At 36.9% G+C, this 24,038-nt stretch overlaps 3 protein-coding genes and 1 long non-coding RNA gene across 15 annotated transcripts in view; 2 read left to right on the forward strand and 2 right to left on the reverse strand.

Moving 5' to 3' along the window:
* Window positions 1–10,219, forward strand: part of LOC110843569 (protein sickie) — a 163,378-nt gene extending 153,159 nt beyond the window's left edge. For all 12 annotated transcript variants that reach the window (XM_035848225.1, XM_035848229.1, XM_022089536.2 and 9 more), the window contains 11 exons: window positions 5,331–5,421; window positions 5,743–5,996; window positions 6,082–6,443; window positions 6,530–6,683; window positions 6,855–7,020; window positions 7,120–7,303; window positions 7,382–7,400; window positions 7,495–8,123; window positions 8,245–8,667; window positions 8,735–8,834; window positions 8,914–10,219. In XM_035848225.1, the coding sequence (XP_035704118.1) occupies window positions 5,331–5,421; window positions 5,743–5,996; window positions 6,082–6,443; window positions 6,530–6,683; window positions 6,855–7,020; window positions 7,120–7,303; window positions 7,382–7,400; window positions 7,495–8,123; window positions 8,245–8,667; window positions 8,735–8,834; window positions 8,914–9,033 (2,502 nt within the window). In that variant the 3' untranslated portion in view covers window positions 9,034–10,219. The remainder of the gene's footprint in view (window positions 1–5,330; window positions 5,422–5,742; window positions 5,997–6,081; window positions 6,444–6,529; window positions 6,684–6,854; window positions 7,021–7,119; window positions 7,304–7,381; window positions 7,401–7,494; window positions 8,124–8,244; window positions 8,668–8,734; window positions 8,835–8,913) is intronic.
* Window positions 1,267–3,765, reverse strand: LOC118434505. Its single transcript, XM_035848231.1, has 6 exons — window positions 3,273–3,765; window positions 2,965–3,186; window positions 2,660–2,848; window positions 2,388–2,599; window positions 2,141–2,306; window positions 1,267–2,077 (listed from the first exon to the last, which is right to left on the reverse strand). The coding sequence occupies exons 1-6, from the start codon at window positions 3,463–3,465 to the stop codon at window positions 1,968–1,970; spliced, it is 1,092 nt and encodes a 363-aa protein (XP_035704124.1). The 5' UTR covers window positions 3,466–3,765; the 3' UTR covers window positions 1,267–1,967.
* An 83-nt stretch (window positions 10,220–10,302) lies between the features above and the next one.
* Window positions 10,303–19,942, reverse strand: LOC110844663 (E3 ubiquitin-protein ligase UBR2). Its single transcript, XM_022090919.2, has 25 exons — window positions 19,557–19,942; window positions 18,677–19,087; window positions 18,439–18,587; window positions 17,914–18,352; window positions 17,623–17,826; window positions 17,177–17,534; window positions 16,907–17,088; window positions 16,663–16,817; window positions 16,277–16,553; window positions 15,989–16,198; window positions 15,793–15,912; window positions 15,517–15,712; window positions 15,205–15,418; window positions 14,825–15,122; window positions 14,629–14,743; window positions 14,392–14,515; window positions 13,986–14,297; window positions 13,419–13,902; window positions 13,120–13,338; window positions 12,816–13,034; window positions 12,416–12,723; window positions 12,152–12,325; window positions 11,799–12,075; window positions 11,572–11,713; window positions 10,303–11,500 (listed from the first exon to the last, which is right to left on the reverse strand). The coding sequence occupies exons 2-25, from the start codon at window positions 19,085–19,087 to the stop codon at window positions 11,301–11,303; spliced, it is 5,787 nt and encodes a 1,928-aa protein (XP_021946611.1). The 5' UTR covers window positions 19,557–19,942; the 3' UTR covers window positions 10,303–11,300.
* On the forward strand, window positions 12,876–13,467 carry LOC118434507. Its single transcript, XR_004834085.1, has 2 exons — window positions 12,876–13,002; window positions 13,078–13,467. It is a non-coding gene; the product is annotated as an uncharacterized LOC118434507 (long non-coding RNA).
* Window positions 19,943–24,038: the final 4,096 nt, after the last annotated feature.

Raw genomic sequence — 24,038 nt, forward strand, 5'->3', positions numbered from 1 at the left:
TATGAGGATAGCAAACAAATCCGAACTCTTCTGTCGGTAACAGTATACATTTTCTTGCAATTTTTGATTTACAAATAAATTCGGAGACATTACTAATTCTACGGACAACATAAAGATGTATTTTAGTACTATCGATGGGATACAGAAAATACGGCTCTTTATACATAAATTTCCTTATTTCTATCATATTATTTACGCTATTTATTTGCACAATTTTTGCAATACTACCATTACTGAGCATGACATGACAATCGCGTGTATTACTTTTAAGCTTAGGAATTTCAGGCACCTTATTGATTTTGGCACTAAATTTCTGTCCCTCTTCAACTCTACCAATTACTTGCTGCAAAGGATTGCTTTTTCCTCTAAGCATTCGTTTTAACTCTTGCATATAATTTTCGAAACAAAAGGCGCTGGTTCGTTCAAGCGATCCGTATTTGTCTGCATCGTCTGGGAGATGAATTAAGGAATGCAAATTATATGTAATAAATTCTTTGGAATATAGCTTTCCAAATTCTCCTACAAACAAGCGCAACATTTGCCTAGCTAAATTATACCAAGAACTATCATTATTTAATAGAATCCTTATCGATTTCGAGAACAACAAGAAATGCTTATACTTATTTTCAGTAAGAATGTCACGTAACACTAAAGGGCCACTGTACAACAAAAAATTTCTAAACTCGGTGCCCTTCCAATACGATAATTCAGCTAATGATCTTGGTTTGCGAGAAAATTCTGATGGAAAATATGGTCTTAGTTCACAAAGTCTACCAGAAATTATGTCAACTTGCTGGCGGCTTAGTTTGTGCGGAATGGGGCCCTTCGTCCATATTACTAACATTTTTTTGCAAACTCCTAAGCACACTAAATGTAAATAGTCCAGTGGAAATTGCGACACCATCCCAAAGTTAAGTCTCAAAAATTCTGAATTCCCAGTGTGGTGAGAAATTTGTTTTTTGCAGCGAAATGAATCGTCAGAACGTAAAGGCGAATTAATATCCGGATAAACTACTTTGCCAACGTGAATTCCTTTTACCTCGCATCTCTCACAAGCATAATATCCCCCATGGCCTATAATTTGTTTCAGCATTGACCTTGCTGGGGCGTCAGCGATCACACATGAAAGTTTGAATTTGAAATGTTTTTCGGCAACAAAAATACCTGTCTGAAGTAATTCCTCTAATTCTAAAATAGTTGGATTTAAATATTTTTCAAGATCTAATGGCTTAGTGTCCCCTAGATACAATCCAATTAAAAGGGTGTACAATTTATGAGCTTATCTAATTTACCTAAAATAGGCCAAAATTGTTTTTTTGAACTTTTATATACTGGGACTCCATCTATACCTAACATTAAAACAATTTCGTCAGATTGAATATTATTATATTTTTGTGTGACAAGGTATTTTTTTAACCCAAAATGATAGTAAATTCCTCCTGGAATAGAAATTATATTAAAATCTGAACTACGAGGAGTTTGAAGCAAAGATATGTGAGTTTTAGGGAGGCACAAATTTTGAAAATTTAAAGAGAGAATGGATAATAAATCATCCACCGCTACGCCTGTAATATTATGTTTGACAGCCCAGACTGCTAATTTATCCTTAAAATTTACTGGCACGCTACTTGTTTCTGACTCTGATTCCGAGCTAATTTCTGATTCAGTAACATTATTTACATAATCTATTAAATTAAATTCTCCTGTCGGATTGTCAAATACAACTGTTTCATTAAAATAATCTTCTACAATATCATTACTATTACTCGGTGTTTGACCAACACCACTACAGATCTCGTCTACACAATTATTCTCTATTTCTCCTAAATCATTACTAATTTCATTGCAAATTACGTCTACAAAACTAGTAGGCTCAAAATCTACAAATTCACTGTTAATTTCATTAAAAATTTGTTGAACTGAATGTTGGAATTTACGTCGCTTCGTCCGATGGGAAGACATCGTGATTACTTTTTGGCTTTAGTTGTGAATGGAGCAAACCGGAACCACTTAGCTATGTACGTGTTAATGTCGTGCTCGGTGGTTCTATCGTAACCCTTAGTTGCTCGCACCCCCCCTGAAATTATTGTATTTTATTTTTAGGTTTAAATTAGACAGGGTTTTTCGTTTGTCACCTTACCAATAATAACTAAATTGATTTTGGAGTAAACATTAAATTCTTGCTTGTTTTTCCCATGGCCAGTTCTGCTGAATTTTGCACCCAGGTCAATGGTCATTAACTTTTCAAGAATCGTCCTCGTAATATCTTCAGCGTCCTTCCCGTCAAGTAGAGATAGGTAGGAAATCTACATTTTTTTAAATAATGGCATTAGAAAAACATTGATCTTTCTGCAAATTATAAATTAAATTAAATTATTTTAACCAACCATTAACCTTCGATTTTCCTTATTTTCTTCTAAATACGTTTCAACCCCTTTGAGGCCATCCACAGTGTCAACTGGAATCGGTGGCAGAGTGGAGAAATCTTCCGGTTCCGGATTCTTGTTAGACGCTGTTTTTAGCAATAGGAAATGTTTGCAAATTTCGTTTTGGGTCTGCTGGATTTGTACCAAATGTCGAACCATCACCTTTTGGAACTCTACAAGTAATGCAAACTATAAATTTAACTATTTATGACCAAATGTGTTTCAAGCCTTACTCATCAAATCATCCTTAGTAGCATATTCCACCTCAAAATTGGTTACAATGGGTGCGAAAGGTACTTGTGAAGACTGCTCCAGTCCAATTGAAAGATTTGAATTTGAATACGATGCGATATGGTCGGGATTTGGAATGAAATTTATTCCCTCTTCAGACACCGTGTTTTCTCCTGGAATCTGTGGAATGTCTAAAATTGAAAAAAAGAGAGTATTGAATTACTGTTAAAATTGTACATACTGAATTTTAGTTGAGCGCAGTTAGGTTATAAATCAAATAAATGAGAATTGTATATTTAATGCTTACTTATCTGTAGAGAAGTTAGTGGGGACGCAAATTGATGGTCGGCAGACTTCCCTTGTAATATTTGTGACGATGAGTGATCACTATCCGAATCAGTTTCTGGCAGCACTGTTTTTGATTTACTGGTAGGCTCTTTTTTGACCCGTCGATCGTTATTGGAGTCAGACTCTAGGCCCGACGTGTCTTGCGCCAAATTAGCAGCTTCTCTTGCGGATAAGTAATTATCTGTAAAATTGGAGAAATTTTAATAAGAACTAACGAACATATTTAATTACAATAAATAAGCAGATAAATAAATGATCAGATTTTACCATAAGTTTTGAGGATCCGACATCGGAATGTGGGCCAATTGTTCTGAAAAAGTGATCCACTTTTTACTAATTTTGTTACACCTCCAATGCCCGTCTTATCCGGATAACGACACAGACTCCCTTCTGGATTAATCCAGTTTGAAAGTACTACTTCAACAGCTTCCTCGTCAGGGAACTCGACGACTGAGTACATTTTAGTTTTTAATTATAACTGAATTTGTAGATAGTAAAAAGGTGCACAACGAGAATGCGGGATAGGAATGATGGCGAGCAGTGTGGATAAAAATGTTCAACCGCCACTTTCCTAAAAGACGCTACAATATGCTTATAATATTGGGGAAATGTGTACTCAACATTATTTCCCTCTCGTTATACAATATGACTTAAATGTTAGTAATACATTACGAATTTAACCACATTATTTGTCGTTGTTGTTCCAATATTTACACAATGTCAAGAATTTTTAAAATGTTCTAATATTATTTTAACCAAAATAAAACATGATTTCGCAACAGAAATCCAACAATAATATAAAACTAACAATCGTAATGTAAAAGTAATGTTATCGCAATGTTCTGTTTTAGTCGGGTATGTATGGTCATCTATACCATTTCCTGTCGGTAAATGAGAAATTTCTTCCTTTGGTTAATCTCATATTATTTGGTGGTCGAATTTCTGGATTGAAATGTGAATCGAATTGAGAAAACGTGCAAAACAATTAATTGCAAATGGTACGTTTCTTACTGAAGATGAATCAAATACCGCAAGACGACGTGTGTGTGGTCGCGAATGAAATGACTTCTTTGTTCATATCATTATAATTCAGTTTTCTCTGCTGTGGGCTAGGTTGCTTTAATTTCAAAACCCCAGCTGCACCCACCCACTACAAAATACTTTCCTTACTCCCACTGTAATCCGAACGAATAAGGTACCAATTTCCACTCGTGTGCAACTTTTTGTACTTTGTAAATTAAGTTTGCCTTGAAGAAATTCCTCGTCGTGGATCATCTTAGAAGTAAATCCTGAATTAGCCAAAAGTGCGAGGTAGGATAATGGGGCGAGGCAGGTGAAGCAATTAAGTTTGTGACACCTCCAGCTGCCCAAAACCATCTCGGCCTAAATTATTATGTTATCATTATAATTGTTCTGGCATGATAGCCAAGCGAGGCGAGTTGGCTTGGTGGGTGCGGCTCAAGTTTATTGGTCATCTCTTGTGGCGAAATCGAATTATGTGATTCAAAAACTATTATTTTATCGTGAATACGAATCTGGAGAATCGTTCGCATAGAAGCCGTTAAAATATCCATATTCGTGGATTAATTGCCTCTCGAGATAAGGACTCACACTCGCCGTGCCTTCCAAATATTTAGCAAGTTCCTTCCTATTTATTGCATGAAAGCGAACCAGCATCCCATGGTTGAACAGAAGTGGGTGTGTTTTATTCATGTGGCTGCTGATAATCCTAAAATTGAATCATTTAACACGTACGTTTCCTCAGATTTATAACATTTTACGTTTTATCGGCAGCACATGAACGAACCACACCTTTTACGATCCCCTCCTCCACGATTTAGGCGCAAATCTCGAGTAAATTATGTTGCGGATCGTGCGGCACAGTTGTGATTTGGCCAAAACTTGTCCAACTAACTACCCAAAAGTTTACGAATATATTATTATTGCTAACCAAATTATGAGAGACGCTGAACTTGTACGAGCTACGTACGTATCACACACAAACAATCTTGGAGGAGCCATCCTTTTTAGAACCTGACAGAGACCCGAGCCAGGGAGAGATTTATGACGCTATGAATAAATATGGATGAATTCTGAAAAGTTGGCGAATTTAAGATTGCGATTTTGAAAGATTTATGCACGTTTGCATATATGCAATATGTGTGAGTTGGATTATGTACAAATCTAGCTTGCCGTGAGAATGAAAGCACTGATACAATATTTCGGGGAGTTGTATATGCACGTACTTTTCCTCTATACGTCTCTCCAAAGTTGACACGATTTTCATAGTATGCTCAATTTAGAACTGTTATTTTTTAATTTCAGGACACGGAACTGCTGGAACTGAGACAAACGATAGAATTGTTACGGAAGCAAAGCATCGAAGCCGGCCTAACAGTTGCCAGCATGAATACAGGTGAAATGCTCATTTCTCTCTCTCTCTACGCATTCCACACGCTGTTTTCCATGACAAATTGGCGTGTCTTATCCAAACTCTTGTCTTCTTACGAGGAGAAGAAGAAGAGTTTATTTTTTAAACTCCAACAGCACGGCCGGAATTATTAACATGTTGTTTTGTGTCTTCCTCTTGTCCTCCTATCGGCATTTATTCTTCCTGATTCGTCGATTAAAATTCCTCTACTGTGAAACCCATTAATAGTTTTGAAATGCGTGTGACACGAGAAAAATGATACGTATCTAAATTTCAAAAACGATTCCTTATGTTGTTACACTCCAGGTCTTTCTCGTGACGGGAGTCCCATCGCCCGTCAGCTATCGGCGGATTCTGTCTCTAGCATAAACTCCATTTCGTCAGCTTGCAGTTGCACTTCCCACTCCCACTCCCACACTTCTAGTCCTTCCGGTCAAGTGACCACCACGCCGTTGGGAACGCCGACACATGGACCAAGTGGTGCTAACCATCACTCGAACGGTTCTATTCCTCCGGATAGTCCCAACTTGAAGAAGAAACATGGCAAAAATAAAGGATGGGTGAGTTTTTTGAGTCAATCTCACTCAATGTTTGTGTCAACAATCTGGTCAAATTAAATAATGGAGGATTGTTTACGTGATGTAGCTGAGAAGCTCTTTTACCAAGGCGTTTTCTCGATCGAAGAGTAAGAGAAATGGGTCAGTGTTGGACGAGGAAGGATTCATGGAAATTGACGGGACTCGTCAGCCCAGTGATCTCAACGAGGATTCTTCCGTCGGCCATCATCATCATCACCATAATCATCCCCATTCCTCGTCTCATCTCCATCATAATGGCCACTCTTCCTCTTCTCATAAACCACAGTGTTCTAAACTTCATCAGAATATTCATCAGCTTCAAGACACTCCAGGATCCCCACTTCTCAGCCCACCGCAAAGTAATGGGTGTTCCAGCTCGAGTGGATCCCGATCGCCTCGGTCCAACAGTGGAACCAATGCTTCCTCAGGGTATAGGAGATTGTTTTTGTGTCTTAATGATGATTAATTACGAATTGTTGTTGATTGATTTCTCATTTTAATTGATGGGTGTGCAGAGTTTGCGAAGACTTTGGCGACGAGAACAAGTCCGTGGATGAGTTGAAGAAGCAACTCCGAGAGAAGGAGATGGTCTTGACGGACATCAGGTTGGAAGCGTTGACATCTGCCCATCAACTTGAGTCCTTGAAGGAAACTGTGAATAAGATGAGGGTGCGTACATAGTAAACCTGTTAATAAGTATTTTCCTCCACTAACTAACTTCTTATCAACCGCAGTGTATTTTCTCATTTTTTATTATTATTGAAAAGTTGACTACATTAATTTAATGCGATAATAATCATAACATTAATAATAATGAGGGAAAATTTTGTGTATTGACAGAACGAGATGCTGAACCTTAAACAAGATAATGAAAGACTGCAACGAATGGTCACTTGCAAATCTCTCACATCTTCGCAAAGCTCCTTGCAAATGGTCACCACGTCTGATACGATCGACAGGAGATTGAGTGCATCAGAAATTCCGCCCCCATCGGCATCCAATCTGGGTAATAATACTGGCTGATGGAAATATTCATTCAATTTTGAAAAAGATTGGATTACATACAAAGAAAGCTGTTTAACTAAACGGACTCTAATTTCCGCAGACATTCTTTTATGTGAAGCATCGTCGGATATGGAAGGGAAACGAATCGTTGTGACCGTGTTCATTGGCTGCCACGGTTCTTACGAGAGATACATCAACTCTCATGAAGGCTTCCCTGCACCTGAATGTAATATTGGAACGGTTTGTGTGAGCAACAAGACGAAGTGGGACGTTTTAGATGCAGGGTTAGTCTCTCACCATGATAAATACAACTATAAATATGTAGATTTGATCTAAATTTCCCTTATTTACTTTATTTACAGGATTAAGCGAGCTTTCAAGGTACACATGCATGAATTTCGTTACTCACACTTATCGTGAGAGTGAATACTCTTTCTGATTTTTAACAAAATTTCTGTTGTTTTGTGCCGTGTAGGAATATTTGGGACGCGTTGATCCAATTTCTAACGTAGGATTGAGCGCTGATTCCATCCTGAGCTACAACGTTGGAGAAGTTTTGCGCTCCAAGGAAGGACCTCAACCTGAACTTCTTCCGTGTGGCTATTTGGTTGGAGATGTTACCAAAATACGAGTTTGCCTTAAAGGAGCGAGTTCGGCTGGATGTTTGGACGCTCTCGCGTTTGAAACTTTGGTACCCAAATCCATACTCCAGCGGTACATCACCCTCCTCTCCGATCACGGGAGAATAATCCTTTGTGGTCCAAGTGGAACAGGAAAGTCGTATCTCGCTCGAAAGATTGGGGAGTATCTGGTCGCTCGGTGTGGAAAGGACCCGTGTCCCGAAGCTATCGCTACTTTCAGTGCTGATCACAAAAATAGCAAGGAATTGCGACAGTACTTGGCGAACTTGGCGGATCAATGTGAGAGTGGAAGTGCGGAACTTCCTTCTGTGATAATTCTCGACAACCTGCACCAAGTTTCTAGTTTTGGAGAAGTCTTTAGCGGATATCTCAATTCCAAACAGAGCGGTGGTCCTGTAATCATTGGAACAATGACGCAGTCGACCGCATCCACCCCGAATTTGCAACTGCATCATAACTTTAGGTATTTGCACATACATACTTTACATGCAAAAATATAGCTGGCATAACCTTATGTATGCAAATTGTCTATTTGAATTTGTACATGAATATTTAATAACTAATTTCATTTGGAATTTCCTCAGGTGGGTCCTCTTTGGAAACCACATGGAGCCAGTGAAAGGTCTTCTCAGCCGTTACCTCCAACGACGCTTGGTCGATACTGATGTTCAGAATGGAGCCAAGAACCTTGAGCTATCGCGAGTGATGGATTGGATTCCAAAAGTGTGGCTGCACATAAACAAATTCCTGGAAACTCACAATTCATCCGAAGTGACGATTGGACCCAGACTTTTCCTATCTTGTCCCACCGACGTGGCCAATTCGCAAGTCTGGTTCACAGATCTGTGGCACTATTCAATTGTTCCATACATCATGGAAGCGGTGAAGGAAGGATTGCAACTTTATGGGAAGAAATCATCTTGGGAAGACCCTTGCTACTATTTGTTACAAACTTACCCATGGACAGAGTCTCATAGCATGAGTTCTGGAAAATCTTCCCTGTTAAGGTAGTCAAATTTGAGGACATTTAACCTACATATTTAGTACAGAGGCTAAAACAATGACCCATTGCAGGCTTCGTCCCGAAGACGTTGGTTACGATACAAAGTCTGAAATCAACTCTCCCGGAAAGACTCCAAAAGGCGAATCTAATGGAGATCAACAAGATCCTTTGGTACATTTTATATCTAAATACATAAGCACATTAAATTGTTCTGCAACCATTTAACACTAATTATACAATCCTATTGCAGATGAACATGCTGATGAGATTACAAGAAGCAGCAAACTACTCTGGACCCCAGAGTAATGAGTCGGACAACAGGAGTATGGATCGAACAAGTCTTGACAAAGATTATATCGCTACTGCCTGAAACACATCCCAAATTCTTTAAATAATACCAATAATGTTAACCGTGCTTCGGCGTGTCATTAATTTAGTCTAATGACGCACTATCTAAAGACTTAGTTAAGTTGTAGCTACCAGAATTAATTTCTAAAGACAGACTAACGAGACAGACTAAACAAAAGCTTACACATCAACTATTTTTAAACAATTTATAAAATTTTCTATTTCTATTTTCAACCACCAACCATATTTACATACTTCTACGAACTAAGAGTAGTGTATACTAAGATTCAATATTTCAATCAACAATGTCAATCACAAACTATTATAACTGGAATTGTATACATAAACCTTTTCGTTATCTTTGAATTACTTTCTCCTATTCCAAAAACACATTCATTGTGACTATTGCGTTCAAGCCAATCAATGTGTGCTTATATATCGTAGAGGTAAGAAAATTGTCTGCATTTCAGTTTGTTGAGCTCTTTTCATACAAGGAGTGAAGGTCTCCGAGGTCTTCCCAACTATTGAAAAGTAATTACTCGAAGATAACAAAGACATGAAATGCACTTTCTCTGTCACATCTTTCTACTGCTTTTTTGTGCATTGAGATCTAGTTAGCTTTTTAAGGCGAGCTACGCGTCTTTGCTAATAAACTACAAAACTAAGCTTATAACTATAGTTAAGTATTAATTATTAAACCCCTTTTATAAATGTACAGCAGAATTGCTACATATGAAATTATAAAATGTCATCAAGTATTTTATTTCTGAGTTGCCAACTTCATAAATAGTCATTAAAGTAGGTATTAGAGCTGAAAACCAACCAACTGTATTTATATTGTGTGTCCATATAGACTTTAAAAAGTATGTAAAGTAAGCATATCTAAGGGTAGAAAATGTATGTACAAAAGTATAAAAATATGTATTCATACACGACAACAAAAACCACCAGAATAGGATCGGACGCATAATATATCGCATAGCACGTAAGGACTAATTTTAAGGCCAAGAGTAAAAATCATTACTTGTAACTCGTATAAGAACAACAATTCTATTTACTTTTTTGTCTGAAATATATGCAAACAATAAAATCAGAAAGTAACAAAATTAATGAATGGGTAACTTATATGATGTTAAAAACGTAACTAATTTAAAATATATGTGATCTGCTGACAAGTTTTCGTAAACAAATAAACATCAAGTTAAAGATGAAAATCAAATCGTATAATTCCATTACTTATTTATGCAAATGATATGAGTAAAAAAAGCACCGACAATTTGAACCAAGTGTACGTATGTATGTATCCGTTTATTACATAAGCGTTACTTCCGATTCGTATATTTTTTTCCAACATATGATATTTCTCATTTTTACCAAGTATTTTTTTAAAATCTAACTATATTGCATTTTTAATTTAATTCTATTCCTTTCAAGATAGAGTAATAAATATCATCAAAATTCATGGTTAGAACTCTCGCCGGTGCGTATAATCGAGTACCCAATAAAATGTAGCAGCGCATCAGTAAGTGTTTGTTTGTATTTCAAACTTTTGCATAACAATTTATGCAGAGCACACAACGTGATAACTTTATAGGTTAAAATTTATTATTACATACCGTACATATTAGTTATGTATTTCATGCAAGCACACACCTTTTCTGTATCCGCATAGAAAATGTAACTCTATTTCCATTCCTAAAACGAGTATTTTCGACATGTTCGACGAAATCATAGCTCGACAGAGTACATTTCCGTTTTATAATGTTACTGCCAGATAACACTAAGAAGGTTGAAAATGTAGCAGTCTTCTTGGTTTCGGGGATCCTTTTATGAGAAATTTCAGGAGAGGGATACATATTTCATTTTGAAATAAAAACACTACAACTAAATAAATGATGATAAAACCAATAATAATACTAAAAGATTTAAAACTAGGCGATTGTGCCTAAAACATGCCCAGAAATTTAATATCCTCTTCCATGATTTAAACTGGTTAAAATTTATACAATACTAGTTTCATTGCATTTGATTTAAAAATCACAGTGCGTTGTGATAAACTTAACTAAAGCGAATGAAAATTTGCAATTTGGAGAAAAAAGGTTAGCTGACAACAACACTGATTTTGTTATTTATTGTGAATTTGGAGATTCAAGCGAACTAATTTAAATAATGAATAATGCAATGCAGAACCTTCATACGTGATCTATTAAGTACTAATAGCTACATGCGACGATCGATGGGTTGTAGTAGTTGGATGGAAACGATTCTACATGTTTAACGTCAGCGTAATCAAAGGTATTGCCACTCTGTTCCCGCAGCAGTGACACTATGTTCAGTTGTACGAGCAATTTCTTCAGGGATAGCATGTTGTACCCACAGTTTGCGCAACGCTTCGTATTTTTCTATTGACAATTTTAACGGATTTCCACGACGAAGTCCTTGATCTGGTTCTCCATACTCGTCCAGGTAAGGTGGGGGCAAGAAGCATCCTGAGTTTATGCATAGAATTGTTAGATACAAACAAATTTCATTTGCATATTCTTTGGAGAATGATCCTCACCTCTGTTTTGACCGTGAGTTAAAAAGAGTTTGCATTCTCTAATTCGTAGATAGATACCGGATCCACCCCCGCAGTAGTTTGCGTGATACATACACGATCCAATTACAAAATTTGGTTTTATTTCTCGTTGACAGCAATAGCTCTGTGTACATGAAGAGTATCATGTTAAGCAGCTACATACGTACTTGTAGATGGTGAAAATATATGCTAAAAATCCATAGTCATACCTGCGAACAAAGGATAGTTCCGCAGACGAGACACATTGTTGGAGTTCTAGAGTCGAGAGTTTTAGAGTTTTTGCAAGTAAAATTAGAGACCATGTTGATCAATTCAGTATAGTCCTCAGGTAAAGGGGTTAAGGATGATAACATCCGTGGATATTTCACAACCAAAATTCTTGGGAGATACTCATAACTTAATCCTCCAAGGTCTAAAGGATATTTTCGGGCATCAACTGGCAAAACCGTTTCTAAAATTTTAGGAGTGCGAGGATGACTAGCCCATCTACAAATTTGGTAAGAGGCAATATGAGTTTTACAGAAAATAAATAAGAATTATTATTAAAGCATTTCCAACTTACTTGTACGGCAATTGCCAATCAATTAAAGATACGAACAACGCTTCGAATTCTTTTGGTAAATCTAAATACTTGATTAAATAATCGAATGACGAATCGACAGTCTCAAGTTCTGGTGGAGGAGCAATTCCTGACAGACTTTCATAAAACTTGGCACAACAGCGTAGAAATGGTACACTGAAAATGAAGCATTAATTAGTATAGGATTTTCAATAACCACTTAATTAACCTGTACTAGAAATATAAAAACTATATAGTATAACTCACGATGCCTGCTGCACAGCTATCCAAACAGCGTCGCAGTCTACTTTCGACATTTCATCCCATGGCACATTTTCTTTTTTTGCTCTTTGCCAAATTCTGCCAAAGATGTACTCTTTTCGCGAAACAAATTGAGAAGAACTTGGTTCTGTGTCAGTTTCCATTGGCTCTTCGGAACTAGGAGTATTGGGACACGGAGGAGTTGGTTCTACTACTTTGTCTTGTTCAGGCTCTCTTAGACAATGCGAAAAATCAATGGAGAGCAGAATTTGAGTGACATGATACATGTACAACAGACGGAGAATGTGATGATCCTGAAATTCATTGTTTTAAAATAATTCTTTGTTGTAACTAATATAACTAACAATAAACTATGAGATATAATGATTATATGAACATTTCTTACAATAAGATTCCCACATGGAGGCTGACAGTATTCCCCTGTCCAAGATGATTCCTCCGTTGTGCCTTCCGCCCCTGCGTTCTCAGGATAAACAAACAAGCTTGGCATCGAGAACGTAAGATACACAAGTAGTCCAAACGCATCACACTCAAACAAGGTGGGATCCTGTTGCCGATTATTTAGTAATGTGGTAAGAATCCTAATTGCGAACGTTCTCGAGTACTAAAAGAATTGAGTAATATTGCGTTTATCGATCTCCCAATAGTGTAATCATATAAGATGAAAAGTTTAAAAAGTGTCATCTTACCTCGATCCAATACCCATTACGATCAGAGTTAACGGCACAAGCTCTTGTTAAGTACTTGATTCCAATATTTCGTCGCAGTGGAACCTGATCACCAAAGAAGGGTAGATTCTGGTCTCGATGAAACGCCTCCGAAGACACGATGGTGAAAGCAAGACAATTCCATATCGAAAGTAGCAGCCGGAAATCGTCTTCTCTTGGCAACTCAATGCATAGTGCAGCCTGTTAAATTAAATTATTAGATAGACCAAAAACTTACTAGAACGATAAAAAATGTTGTGATTTATATTTTATCGAATTACATTATAATTTCTAATCATAAAGGTTGTAAAGATTGGATGAAATCCCGAATATAACCATTTGTTTACGGTGTGCTCACTATCGGCTAAATATGAACGGCTTCGGCAATGTTTCAAGAAATGCTCCCCGTCATCGGGTTCCATTGTACCAGCAATTAAGGTCTTTGATGATGACGTTAGGCCAAACATGACATTATCGTCGGAACTCCCATAACGGATTTTTGCCCACGAATCATACTCATCAGTTGCAGTCATCTTCTTTGACACGACTTTGTTCTGAACCACTAGCTGCATCCCATGCATCCAAACATCAAATGAGCCAGAAGGTTCTGTCTGGTATTTATCCGGTTCTGAAGCAGAATCACTCGAAAAATTATACATTCTTGACAGATGGACGGCCATGGGAAGTGCAGCATTGCAAATACTTTCACACATTGGGCATAACCACTCTAGTTTGTCGACATCAAAGCTAAGTGGGTGTCTTAGCCTAAATCATGATGAATTTGAAATGTTCAATTAGTTGACAGACATTTCATACAACCGTAATGTTTTCATAAAATTTGAGCATACCGATATGGACGTCGACGTTCCTTGTTCACAACCGTGTCCATATGGCTTGACCAACAATGATCGTGCATTATATGACCACATGTTGTCATTACAGAGGAAGTGTTGAGGTTGGGATTGAGGTAAAGTGGGTTAATCAATTCTACTGCAGAAATTTCGTTTTGTCTGGTCCCCTGATATTCATTTGTGGATTCTTCAATTAACTTGTCTCTATATTGTGACATCATGGTCGATCTTTGGATGAAACACGCTAAAACGAAGCGCTTATTTCCAATTGCTAAGTTTTGTTCTTCTTGACACAAAATGCAGATATACCTTTTGTGAGTCACAAAACATTCATTGCTTAGTAGCATTGCCATATATTAGCATCAACTATAGGTAAATAATATTACAAATCATAAATACGCACTTTTCATCTGGCAAATGAGTAGGATTTTGTTTGCGAGGTCCAACCCCAATGGTATCTACAGGGTTCATGTCAGTATCGCAATTGATTCCCAACTCGTCCTCCCCAAATTCAGCACCAATTTTTTCTGGAAATAAAGGTAAAGTTGTAATTAAATTAATTAAAGAGTAGTTTACAAATGCATAGAACAAAATATTCTATATATTTTATATATTCAAAATATTCTTCCTATTCACCCACCTTCAGAAAATAAGTCTTTGTTCACCAACATAAATTTTTTCTGAGCTGCAGCCATTTTAGCCATCATCTTTTCCTTCGCCTCCTTAATTAATTCTGCTTTTCGCTTCTTCTCCTCCTGCAAAATTACAACACAAATTATTAACTCTAAACATGATAGAGTTTTAATCCTATTTCCTATAGTTGTATAGTTTTTTACCTCTTCATCGGGTTGAGCAACTAAGGGTGCCTGAGTCTCAAATGTATCAGGCTTGATTGCACTGTGCTGATTGCGGAGCCATAAAATCATCTTGTGATGATGATTTAAAGCCGAATCTTGCAACATTTTATCCAGAATTTCAAAAATATTCCAACGAGCTGCATTATGAGTAAATTGGAAGTAATGTCCCGCTTCCCTCTTATTCCGAGCAATTTCTTCATTAAGGCCATGCCCAAGTAGATGCAGTGCCTTCCGAACTAAGGATTCGTTGATGTTACGATTCGACTTTTGAAGACTCCTATACATCATAAATTGCATGCACATTAATACAGGTGAAAATTTAAATTAGCAACAAGTTAAAAAAATAATGAATAACTTACTTGTTTAGCACCAGACCAATTACATGTAAAAATATGTCACATTGTAAAAAGTTGACCAACATATCGAACATCTGAGTAAACGGAGGCAACTTTGGAGGTGGAAATATTTCTGGCTCTTTGGCAGCCTTCTTCCTTGCTCGCTGACTTTCTTCAGCCTTTGACATTTCTTCCCTTGTATAATGGTAGTGGTACACGTCATAATCGTCGTAAAACTCTGTGGACATTAAATAAAATTATAGAATTACCTACATATGCGTTTCACCGTTGTGTAAAACATAACACACACGCGCCATGACATGGCCAATTTCTTACCTGGTTTTAGTTCGTAAACAACGGATGACCGTTGTGGGGTGGGACCTTTTTGATTTGCTACTTCATGTATCACAAGTTCAAGACCCGTTTCTAAATTCACATTTTCCACAAGCGATTTGTTTAGCATTGAGTGAGTCATCGGTTCGATGCAGAGTTGTTGAATAACTTCCTTTTTAATGGTATTGGCTCTTTCGACCTGTAAAAGGAAGTAACAAATGCAGTGTACTTATTATTTATAAATGGTTTAACGGGAATGATTTATTTAGCAAAACTTACTTGACCAACTCCCGGCGTAAATCGAGCAGAAACCAGCGTAATTAAGAGACCAAGGAATTCCTCAGTCAAGGTACCCAAATACTTGCTAAAATCTTCTTCTTGACCTTCTGGTTTCAGTGCCTGATTTTTATTTATTGAATGAGTTACAACTCATATTCATAAGAAACGTATTTAGTAAAAACGCTAGATTGCATACCTTCTCATCAAATCCCGTGAGGATCCATTGGTACAATCCAAATCGATTAATTACATGAATTAGGAATTCATTGCTTTCAATAACAGACGCAGAAATTTGCAAGGTAATAATATCCTTATCGAGCATGTCAGCCCGACAACGAACATTGTGGTAAAAGTAAAGCTGGTTCAGAAGGGCATATCCATTTCGCTTCCACATTGATGCATTTACCTATAAATTTTACAGCATATAAATAGCGATAAAACCAAGGGAATGTAGCTACAGTAGTAAATCTCCTAATATCCTAACCTGAGCAATCAGCACTTGTGTTCGCAGTGCAGGTTCCATTATCATTTCTGGAACCGGCTTTTCAGTGAGGTTAAATTCTGAAGAGAAAAAATCCAACTCAAATGCTTGCAAGTGGAGATATAATCCCGAAAAATATCTCGTTAATGGCAGGTGTACAGAGACAGGCTGTGTGGCAACGTCGTAAACATAACAAGTAGCTGAATGGTTGGCAAGTTCAAGTGTTGTAGACTTTGATTTCAGAACTTCGTAAGCCTTTGAAAGATCGTGGAGACAATGTCTGAAAATGCATACAAATAAAAGTATTGGACAATTAGCTAACAAGTTTAACCTTGATGTTACGTTAAGTTAATGATTCATTAATTCTAATGTTGTAAATATATGCAAACCTGAAGGCACGTATGAACACAGGCTTATTTAATCCACACCATTCCAATGATAACTGAACCACTGGCTGTAATTTTATGTGCAGATTGAAAGCTGACTCCCACTCCGGTTCGTATTCCATGTGCTGTCCAACTTGTCGAGTTACAGAATCCATTTCCTAACGAACAAAGAAAGGCATCTTTTATTGTATCAACGATTGAATATGGGTGATATAAATACAAATTAAGATATTAAATTACAACACACCTGCATATACGACAAGAACTTTAAAAACGAGTCAATTCCATTAGTGAAATTCTTGACCATTAATGCAGACCAAGAAATGGGAGGATTTGTCAGAATGTACTTCAAGTCTAGGATGGCGAAATTGGTCCGCTTGAAGGATGTTGTAGCAACGACAGCACCTCTATCAAACTCTAGTTTACCAGCTAACAAATAAACCCACAAAACGTTACCAATAATAATAATATTAAATATGTATGACGTACATAAATACAATTTTTTATTCAGTATTACCTGCATTAACCCTTGAGTCACATTGTGCAAGCAGCACACGAAGTATAGTGTAAATAACATCTTGGTTTTCAACAAGAAAATGAGCAATTGAAGGTACTGTAAAAATTTGGACGGATAAGGAAGTGACGGAATACGAATGATCGTGGTCATCTCGAATAAAATCATCCATAGTTGAAGCGTATTCCCGAGTAAACACCTCCGCAAACGTCTTCTTTGAATCATACTCTTTTAAAAGACCAGCAATAATCAACCTGTGCCAACAACTGCGGGCAGCCTTCCACAATTTCGTGTCATTTAACATAACGGCATCCACGAGCCACGCATTCTTTGACGTATCAGAGCAAAGAACCAACCCTTCCTGTAAAAATATAAGAATCAGGAAATGAGTTATGTGCTTATATAAATATACAGATCGACTGCACTAAATTTGTAAGTCTTAAACTTACCCCTTTGCAATAGAACACGTTTTGAACTATCGTTCGTATCGACAGACTATGTGTACATAGGACTTCAACCCATGAGAGTAATCGTAGAGCAAACGCTTGATGCTGAACAACCTCTCGTTTTACCACAGAACATTTTAATGACTTTGTGTTGGGACCCCTTCCAGCGGTATTTCGCTCGATTATTTTTTGAGCCTCATGACATTGCTGTTGGAAATAGATTCAAGTAATCGATAAGCATACAAACTCAACCATTTCAGAACAGATAATATGATAAAAATATCTACAACTCACATTAAACCCACCGACTTTTACAATACTTCTTCCCTCGCGATCAATGGTGGTTGCAAATTCAATCGCATCTTTCTTACTGCATTGAAGAGCACGTGTTAGGGTTTGGATGACAAGATCGAAAGTATGGGTTTCATCATTATAGAGGACTGTGCAAAACAAGGGATATCCAATTTGGTCATCAGCGTTTTTATCCTCATGAAGTGTCAAGGAGGACGGCAAGTGACGATCTAATTCGTTAGCAGTGAGTTCAAACGAATATAAAAGTAATGCGGGAAGTATCAATCTGGCTCTTTTATCGAATCCCTCATGCTGCTCATTCTTATCGTCCTTGAATTTGTGAGGATTTGGCGTGTGAGATTTACAATGCACATGACTTCGCCATGCTTCTGGATCACCACAATCACAGTATCCTCCTCCAGCAGACGTAGCTATCTTATACCTGCAGAAACGGAAAGAATTTAATCATTACCCAACAGTGTATCTTCTCTATAAAACAACTGCTATATTTAATCACTATAAGCTCACTTGTGAGTCTTATGCTCTGAGTCTTTAAAACAATCAGCACAAAGAACACACGTGGGATCCATTCCGCATTGTCGACAAGAGTAGGTTGCTTCGCCCACTTGAAATACTCGACCGCAAACAGTAGGAGGATTGTCTCGCACCGCAAGATACTATAAAATATTTCATAAAAACGTTCAAATTATTAGACATATGTATAATTTTTTGCTCCTTGGTCAAAATTTTCACAAGAATATTGTACCTGCGTAAGGAAATCTGAGCTACATTCACTTTGAGTTAAAAACCACGCTAATGGTTCAATCAAGAATTTTTCTACCATATCTTCAGCTTCCTTAAATGGTGCCAGACAGTCTTGATTAGCCTCCAGTTTATACACATGAGGAACAATTTTTATCCAATATTCTCTCATCATTTCCAGGGTGGATTGTTCATTGAGTTGCCCACTTTCAAATTTTTGCATCCAATATTCATACAAGTCGCTGACGCTTAAATCTGCTAACTTCTCTGCAGTGATTGACTTGTTGTAGAACGATAAGATAGGCAGTGGCGTTTCCACTGAGGGCCCTGGAGAAAATGGAGACGCAGGACTTTCAGGACTGGAAAAGTCTACTGGCTCCTGGTCCTGATCATCCATTTCTTCCCCCAAATCCATCTGTACAAAAAGAAATAAAAAATTATACATAAATCGTAATCTAATTACTATTTTAATCAACCTTTATAAACTAGCTTGCACTAAGAAATCTATTCTTCTAAATTTTGTCCTTTCTAATCTCAATATTTGCAATATTCTTGATTCGAACTCGTCTAAATCAATCGATAATTCATGATTCCTACATAACGGTTTCAATTGGACGAGTTTACAAATAATTTTATAGCTCAACTAATGGCACATAAACAATTGTTATAAAAACAATCACACATTTGCTTTGCAAAGCTGCAGTGACCTCCACCAACCTAACAATTGAACAATGATTCAATAGATTCAGCTAATTTAAAATTAACTCTACAATTAAAACTTCCAACTAACCTAGTATAGCTTAACTTACTTATAATTCACATTACAATTTAAACAACCAGGCAAAATATGTTACAAATTTCCAAAACAATGCACACCCACTTACCACGAAGCTATTGGAGTTTTACTTATTTTCTGATTACTATTATTATTATTAATAACTCGCTTGAAATTTTGTTAAAATTAAATAACTTCCAGGTACACTTAAATTTCAAATTTACGTATTTTTTTTAAAGCACATTATAATTTTTAGGAAAATTTAATTGGACGAATAATGATTTTCTACTGACTGCTGATGAACTTTATCTTTCTTGCTTTTGTGTCCTCCTTGCTACTTTTCTGGTCAGGATGAGGACTGGCAGTACAATTTCGTGTTAATTTCGTAGTAGCTTGGAAAAAGATAAGAGTTCAGCAACAGTGGTAATTTAGTGATTGAGAAAAGCACGACGGAGAATAATATACGTGAACAAAGTTCCCACTACTCGGTTGTGGTGGATGAGTTGTGTAATATGGCCTTTGGCCAACCAAACAAAAGTGGATGGGGCAAGAGAAGCGCTGTAAATTGGAAATCGTCGTCACGTGCCAGGTTGCGCTGGGCGATAGAGTGCGGAGGAAGCGGTGCTCGAAAGCTGTCCCCAAGTTTTTCGAACCTCTCATGTCCACATTTTTATGGGGACAATCCATTATAATCCAAACGACTTATTTACTATGCCAAACCACAATAACCCAACTTGTAAATAAAGCATCAAATTATGTTTAGAACTTCTAAATTAGAAGTAATAATCTTCTATTAATGAGAGCTTAATCATGGTTTAAATCAACAATAATCAGTGCGAGGTGAATTATCCGATTGTGTAAAGCATTATGCAAGTCCACGTCTTTCGTGTCACATTGAGAAACGGAAATAAAGCCAACTAAAAAAGTACCAAGATTTTGCACGTCATTATTTTTACACCACATAATATTAGGTACGATTTCGATAAGAAGTTTTTCTATACGACCGATTTTATTATATTATATTTTTACGATTCCAATACAGTATTTTTTAGCCTCCTTCATCTCTAGTCATGCTGCAATTCTACATTTTATTACTCGTTCTACGATCTATGCTCGTGCCGAACGTCAATTTATTTAGTTGGGCAAACCGTACTTATGTACAGTGTCGGACAGATGTCTACGTCCACATAGTCGCGTCAATTTCATTTTCAAATTGTCACTGAACTACTGAACCAATTTTCATCATTGATATATCAAATTCTCACAAATTTAACGTAATTTCATAGCACATTATTAGTTTTCCGCTAAAAAATTTATTTTAGGCCAGAGATGTATTTTAATTCAAAATGAAAACAATTGGATGGACAAAAGTCAACGTCCAGTCAGAGAAAACATACAAAAAAAACTGTAATTTATAAGGAATGTTATAACAATTAATTTTTAATATTTGGTTGGGCCTCCGTTCGCTTTAAGGACGGATTCAAGGCGTCGAGTCATAGAGTTTACCAAATTCTTGGTCACATCTTCAGAAATGGTTTCCCAAACTTCAAGAATTCTGGATTTTAGGCCCGGAATTCCTGAAAAAGATTGTTTTCTTATTTCTCTTTCAATGTGGTCCCACAGATGCTCAATGGGATTCAAGTCTGGAGATTGGGGAGGCCATTCTAGCTTCGAAATTTTTTTTTCTTGAAGTATTCCATGGTGGACTTGGCAGAGTGTTTCGGATCGTTGTCTTGTTGGAAGACAAATCGTCGTCCAAGTCCAAGTTTTCGAACAGATTCCTTGATATTACGGTCAAGTATTCCCTGGTACTTGTATTGGTCCATAATTCCGTCAACAAATTCCATTTTTCCTGCCCCACTTGAAGCCATGCATCCCCACACCATTACCGACCCGCCGCCGTGCTTAACTGTGGGGTTGAGATTTTTTGGATTCAACGCTTCTTTTGGATATCTCCACACTCTACGACGCCCATCTGACCCAAAGACATTGAACTTTGACTCGTCAGTCCATAAAATATGTCCCAGAATGTTTGTGGCTTGGAAATGTGGTCTCTGGCAAACTTCACTCGTTTGGTTGCATTCCTCGGTACAATAAGAGGCTTCCGGACTGCTCTGTGGGATTTCAAATTTCCCTTGTTCAGTGTTCTTTGGATGGTCCTAGGACTAACTTGTTTGTCGAACATCTCCGTGATCTCGGTAGATAGCTTTGGAGCACTAAGTGAGGGTGTAACGTTGACTTTGTTGAGCACGTGGCGTACTTCTCGGTGAGCCAAAATGGGTTTTCGACCACTTCTGACCTTGTTTTGGACTGAACCATTAGCTTTAAAGTTCTTAATGATTGTCTGGATGGTTGTCCTTGCTAATTTATACTTGGTCCATATTTGTCTCTGCGACAGCCCCCTTTTTGTCCACCCTTCCAGTCCTGAATGACAAGATCTCGAATAGCGATAGGAATTTCCTTGCGTGTCGACGCCATCATATTTTTCTGGAAGAAAATTATTTAAAAATTAATATTGGCGGCATATGTTATTGATAGATTTATTAAGTTACCTGATTTTATAAATTGGAGAGATTTTTGTTGTTGACAATTAAAGTGAAGTGGACGTAGACTTTTGTCCGCTCAAATTTCATCCTCTCTCGGTCTGCACTATGATTCTCAGTTTTCCCAGAATTTTCAGAAATAACTCATATGTTTTATGAAATTACGTTAAATTTGTGAGAATTTGATATATCAATGATGAAAATTGGTTCAGTAGTTCAGTGACAATTTGAAAATGAAATTGACGCGACTATGTGGACGTAGACATCTGTCCGACACTGTAAGTATGTTCATCCGGTAATTGTTCTTTTACCAGCCGCACGGGATTGTTGTTTTGTTATTATGAAACAGATATTATTTGACAAAACAAATATTTTTATTTTTATTTCTTAAAAAGAAAAGAGCTCACTTGTCGTCTCACTCGTCTCGTCTCACTATATGCTGTGATCATTTCACAAAATATAGAAATACGATAACTATATTACAATAAGTGCACAAATGAAAATTTTCTTGCATTATCTATTTCTAGAATAATTCTTACACAATTTGAAACATGATTTCGAGTTAAATTATGTTCCGGTGGAAGATAAATTAGAGTAAAATTTGACCACATTTTGTCCTCTGTGGAGTTGAGCTTGACCAGAAGAGTTGTAATATGTATTCGACTCCTCCAGTTGAGATAGAGAAAAATATATGTTTTTGTCCGGGTGACTATGACGGAGCAATCCGTCATAAGTCGCCTACTAAATCAAATCAAAGATAATTCGTAAATACCAAGCATGATCATGCTGTATTTTGACTTCGAGTTTGTCGTCAATTTTGTATTTCCGTTTGAAATCTGGAAATTGGTTCAGTTCTTTTAGGGTTGGCATATATGCGGATCCTTCCGCAGACAGTCCGCGACCACTTGCCATACCCTTTCTCATTAAACTGATCAGAATTTACTGCACGTAACACGCAACCTGCATAAAATTGAGTCGGATTTGTACAATGTTCTAATATGGACGCTAAGTGTGTTAAAAGCACGAAGCATTTTATTTGAAATTGACACATGCAAATCCTTTGTTGCGCAACTTTTCTCGATATCCGGTCATTTGATCACAATATTTTAGCATCACTTAATTCATCATTCTTCCACTGCAGTTCTACATTTCCATAAATTCTGACAGTTCTCGTGCCGAGTATCAATTTATTAACTTTGATAAAATAAATGTACTTACAAGCTACATATAAATTACAACTACCTTTTACCGTCAACAACACGGCAGTTATTGTTATTTAGTAGAGAAAATGAGCTCGTTCAAACATCCTGTGCTCTGCTCCCATTTAAATTTAGCTTTTCAGCTCATTTACTTAAATTTCATGCAGCGTTAAAGCATTCGTATTAACTAACTATACATAACTTCACAAAGTTGACAACGACGACTGGCAGACATTGAGTGTAATGGTATGCAATTCGGTTAAATGTGTGTTCTCAATCTAAATCCTGCACTAACTAACTAACTATTCATATTAGTGTCGTATGTATTTAGGTAATCAATAATACTGAGCAGTTTGAGAGTTTATTTTTAAAAGGCTTTCAATTTTGCTGAATCTACGTATTTGAAAGTAAAACGAATGTTCCACTTCATCCGAATTGAATCAAGTACAAATTTCTTAACGAATGAAATACAATCGACTCTAGTCTCACAATTGCCAAAAAAGCAGACAATTGTTGTTGTCAATAATGTATTAATATGGTCTCTTGTTGAATCAGAGCAGTCAATTTGTGGCTCTTCAATTAAAATATTTATTCAAAATACCAAACTGTTTATAAGATTGTATGCAAACCTACCTAAATTTCTACCTTGTGTGTGCACAGGAAGTATGGTAAATCCCAAAAAAATGCAATGCATGCAGAAATTATCTCTTTCATATTTAGATTTAATTTTCCTGTATCATTGGACTTTAAAAATATCAAATCAAATACAACCCTTTCTACGCTCGAGTGGTTATCATGAATTGCGATATGACAGTTTTTATATATTATGGGGAAAGTCTGAGAAAATGA

Source organism: Folsomia candida, unplaced genomic scaffold (assembly GCF_002217175.1).
Source record: "Folsomia candida strain VU population unplaced genomic scaffold, ASM221717v1 Fcan01_Sc002, whole genome shotgun sequence".
Classification (NCBI taxonomy): Eukaryota; Metazoa; Arthropoda; class Collembola; order Entomobryomorpha; family Isotomidae; genus Folsomia; species Folsomia candida.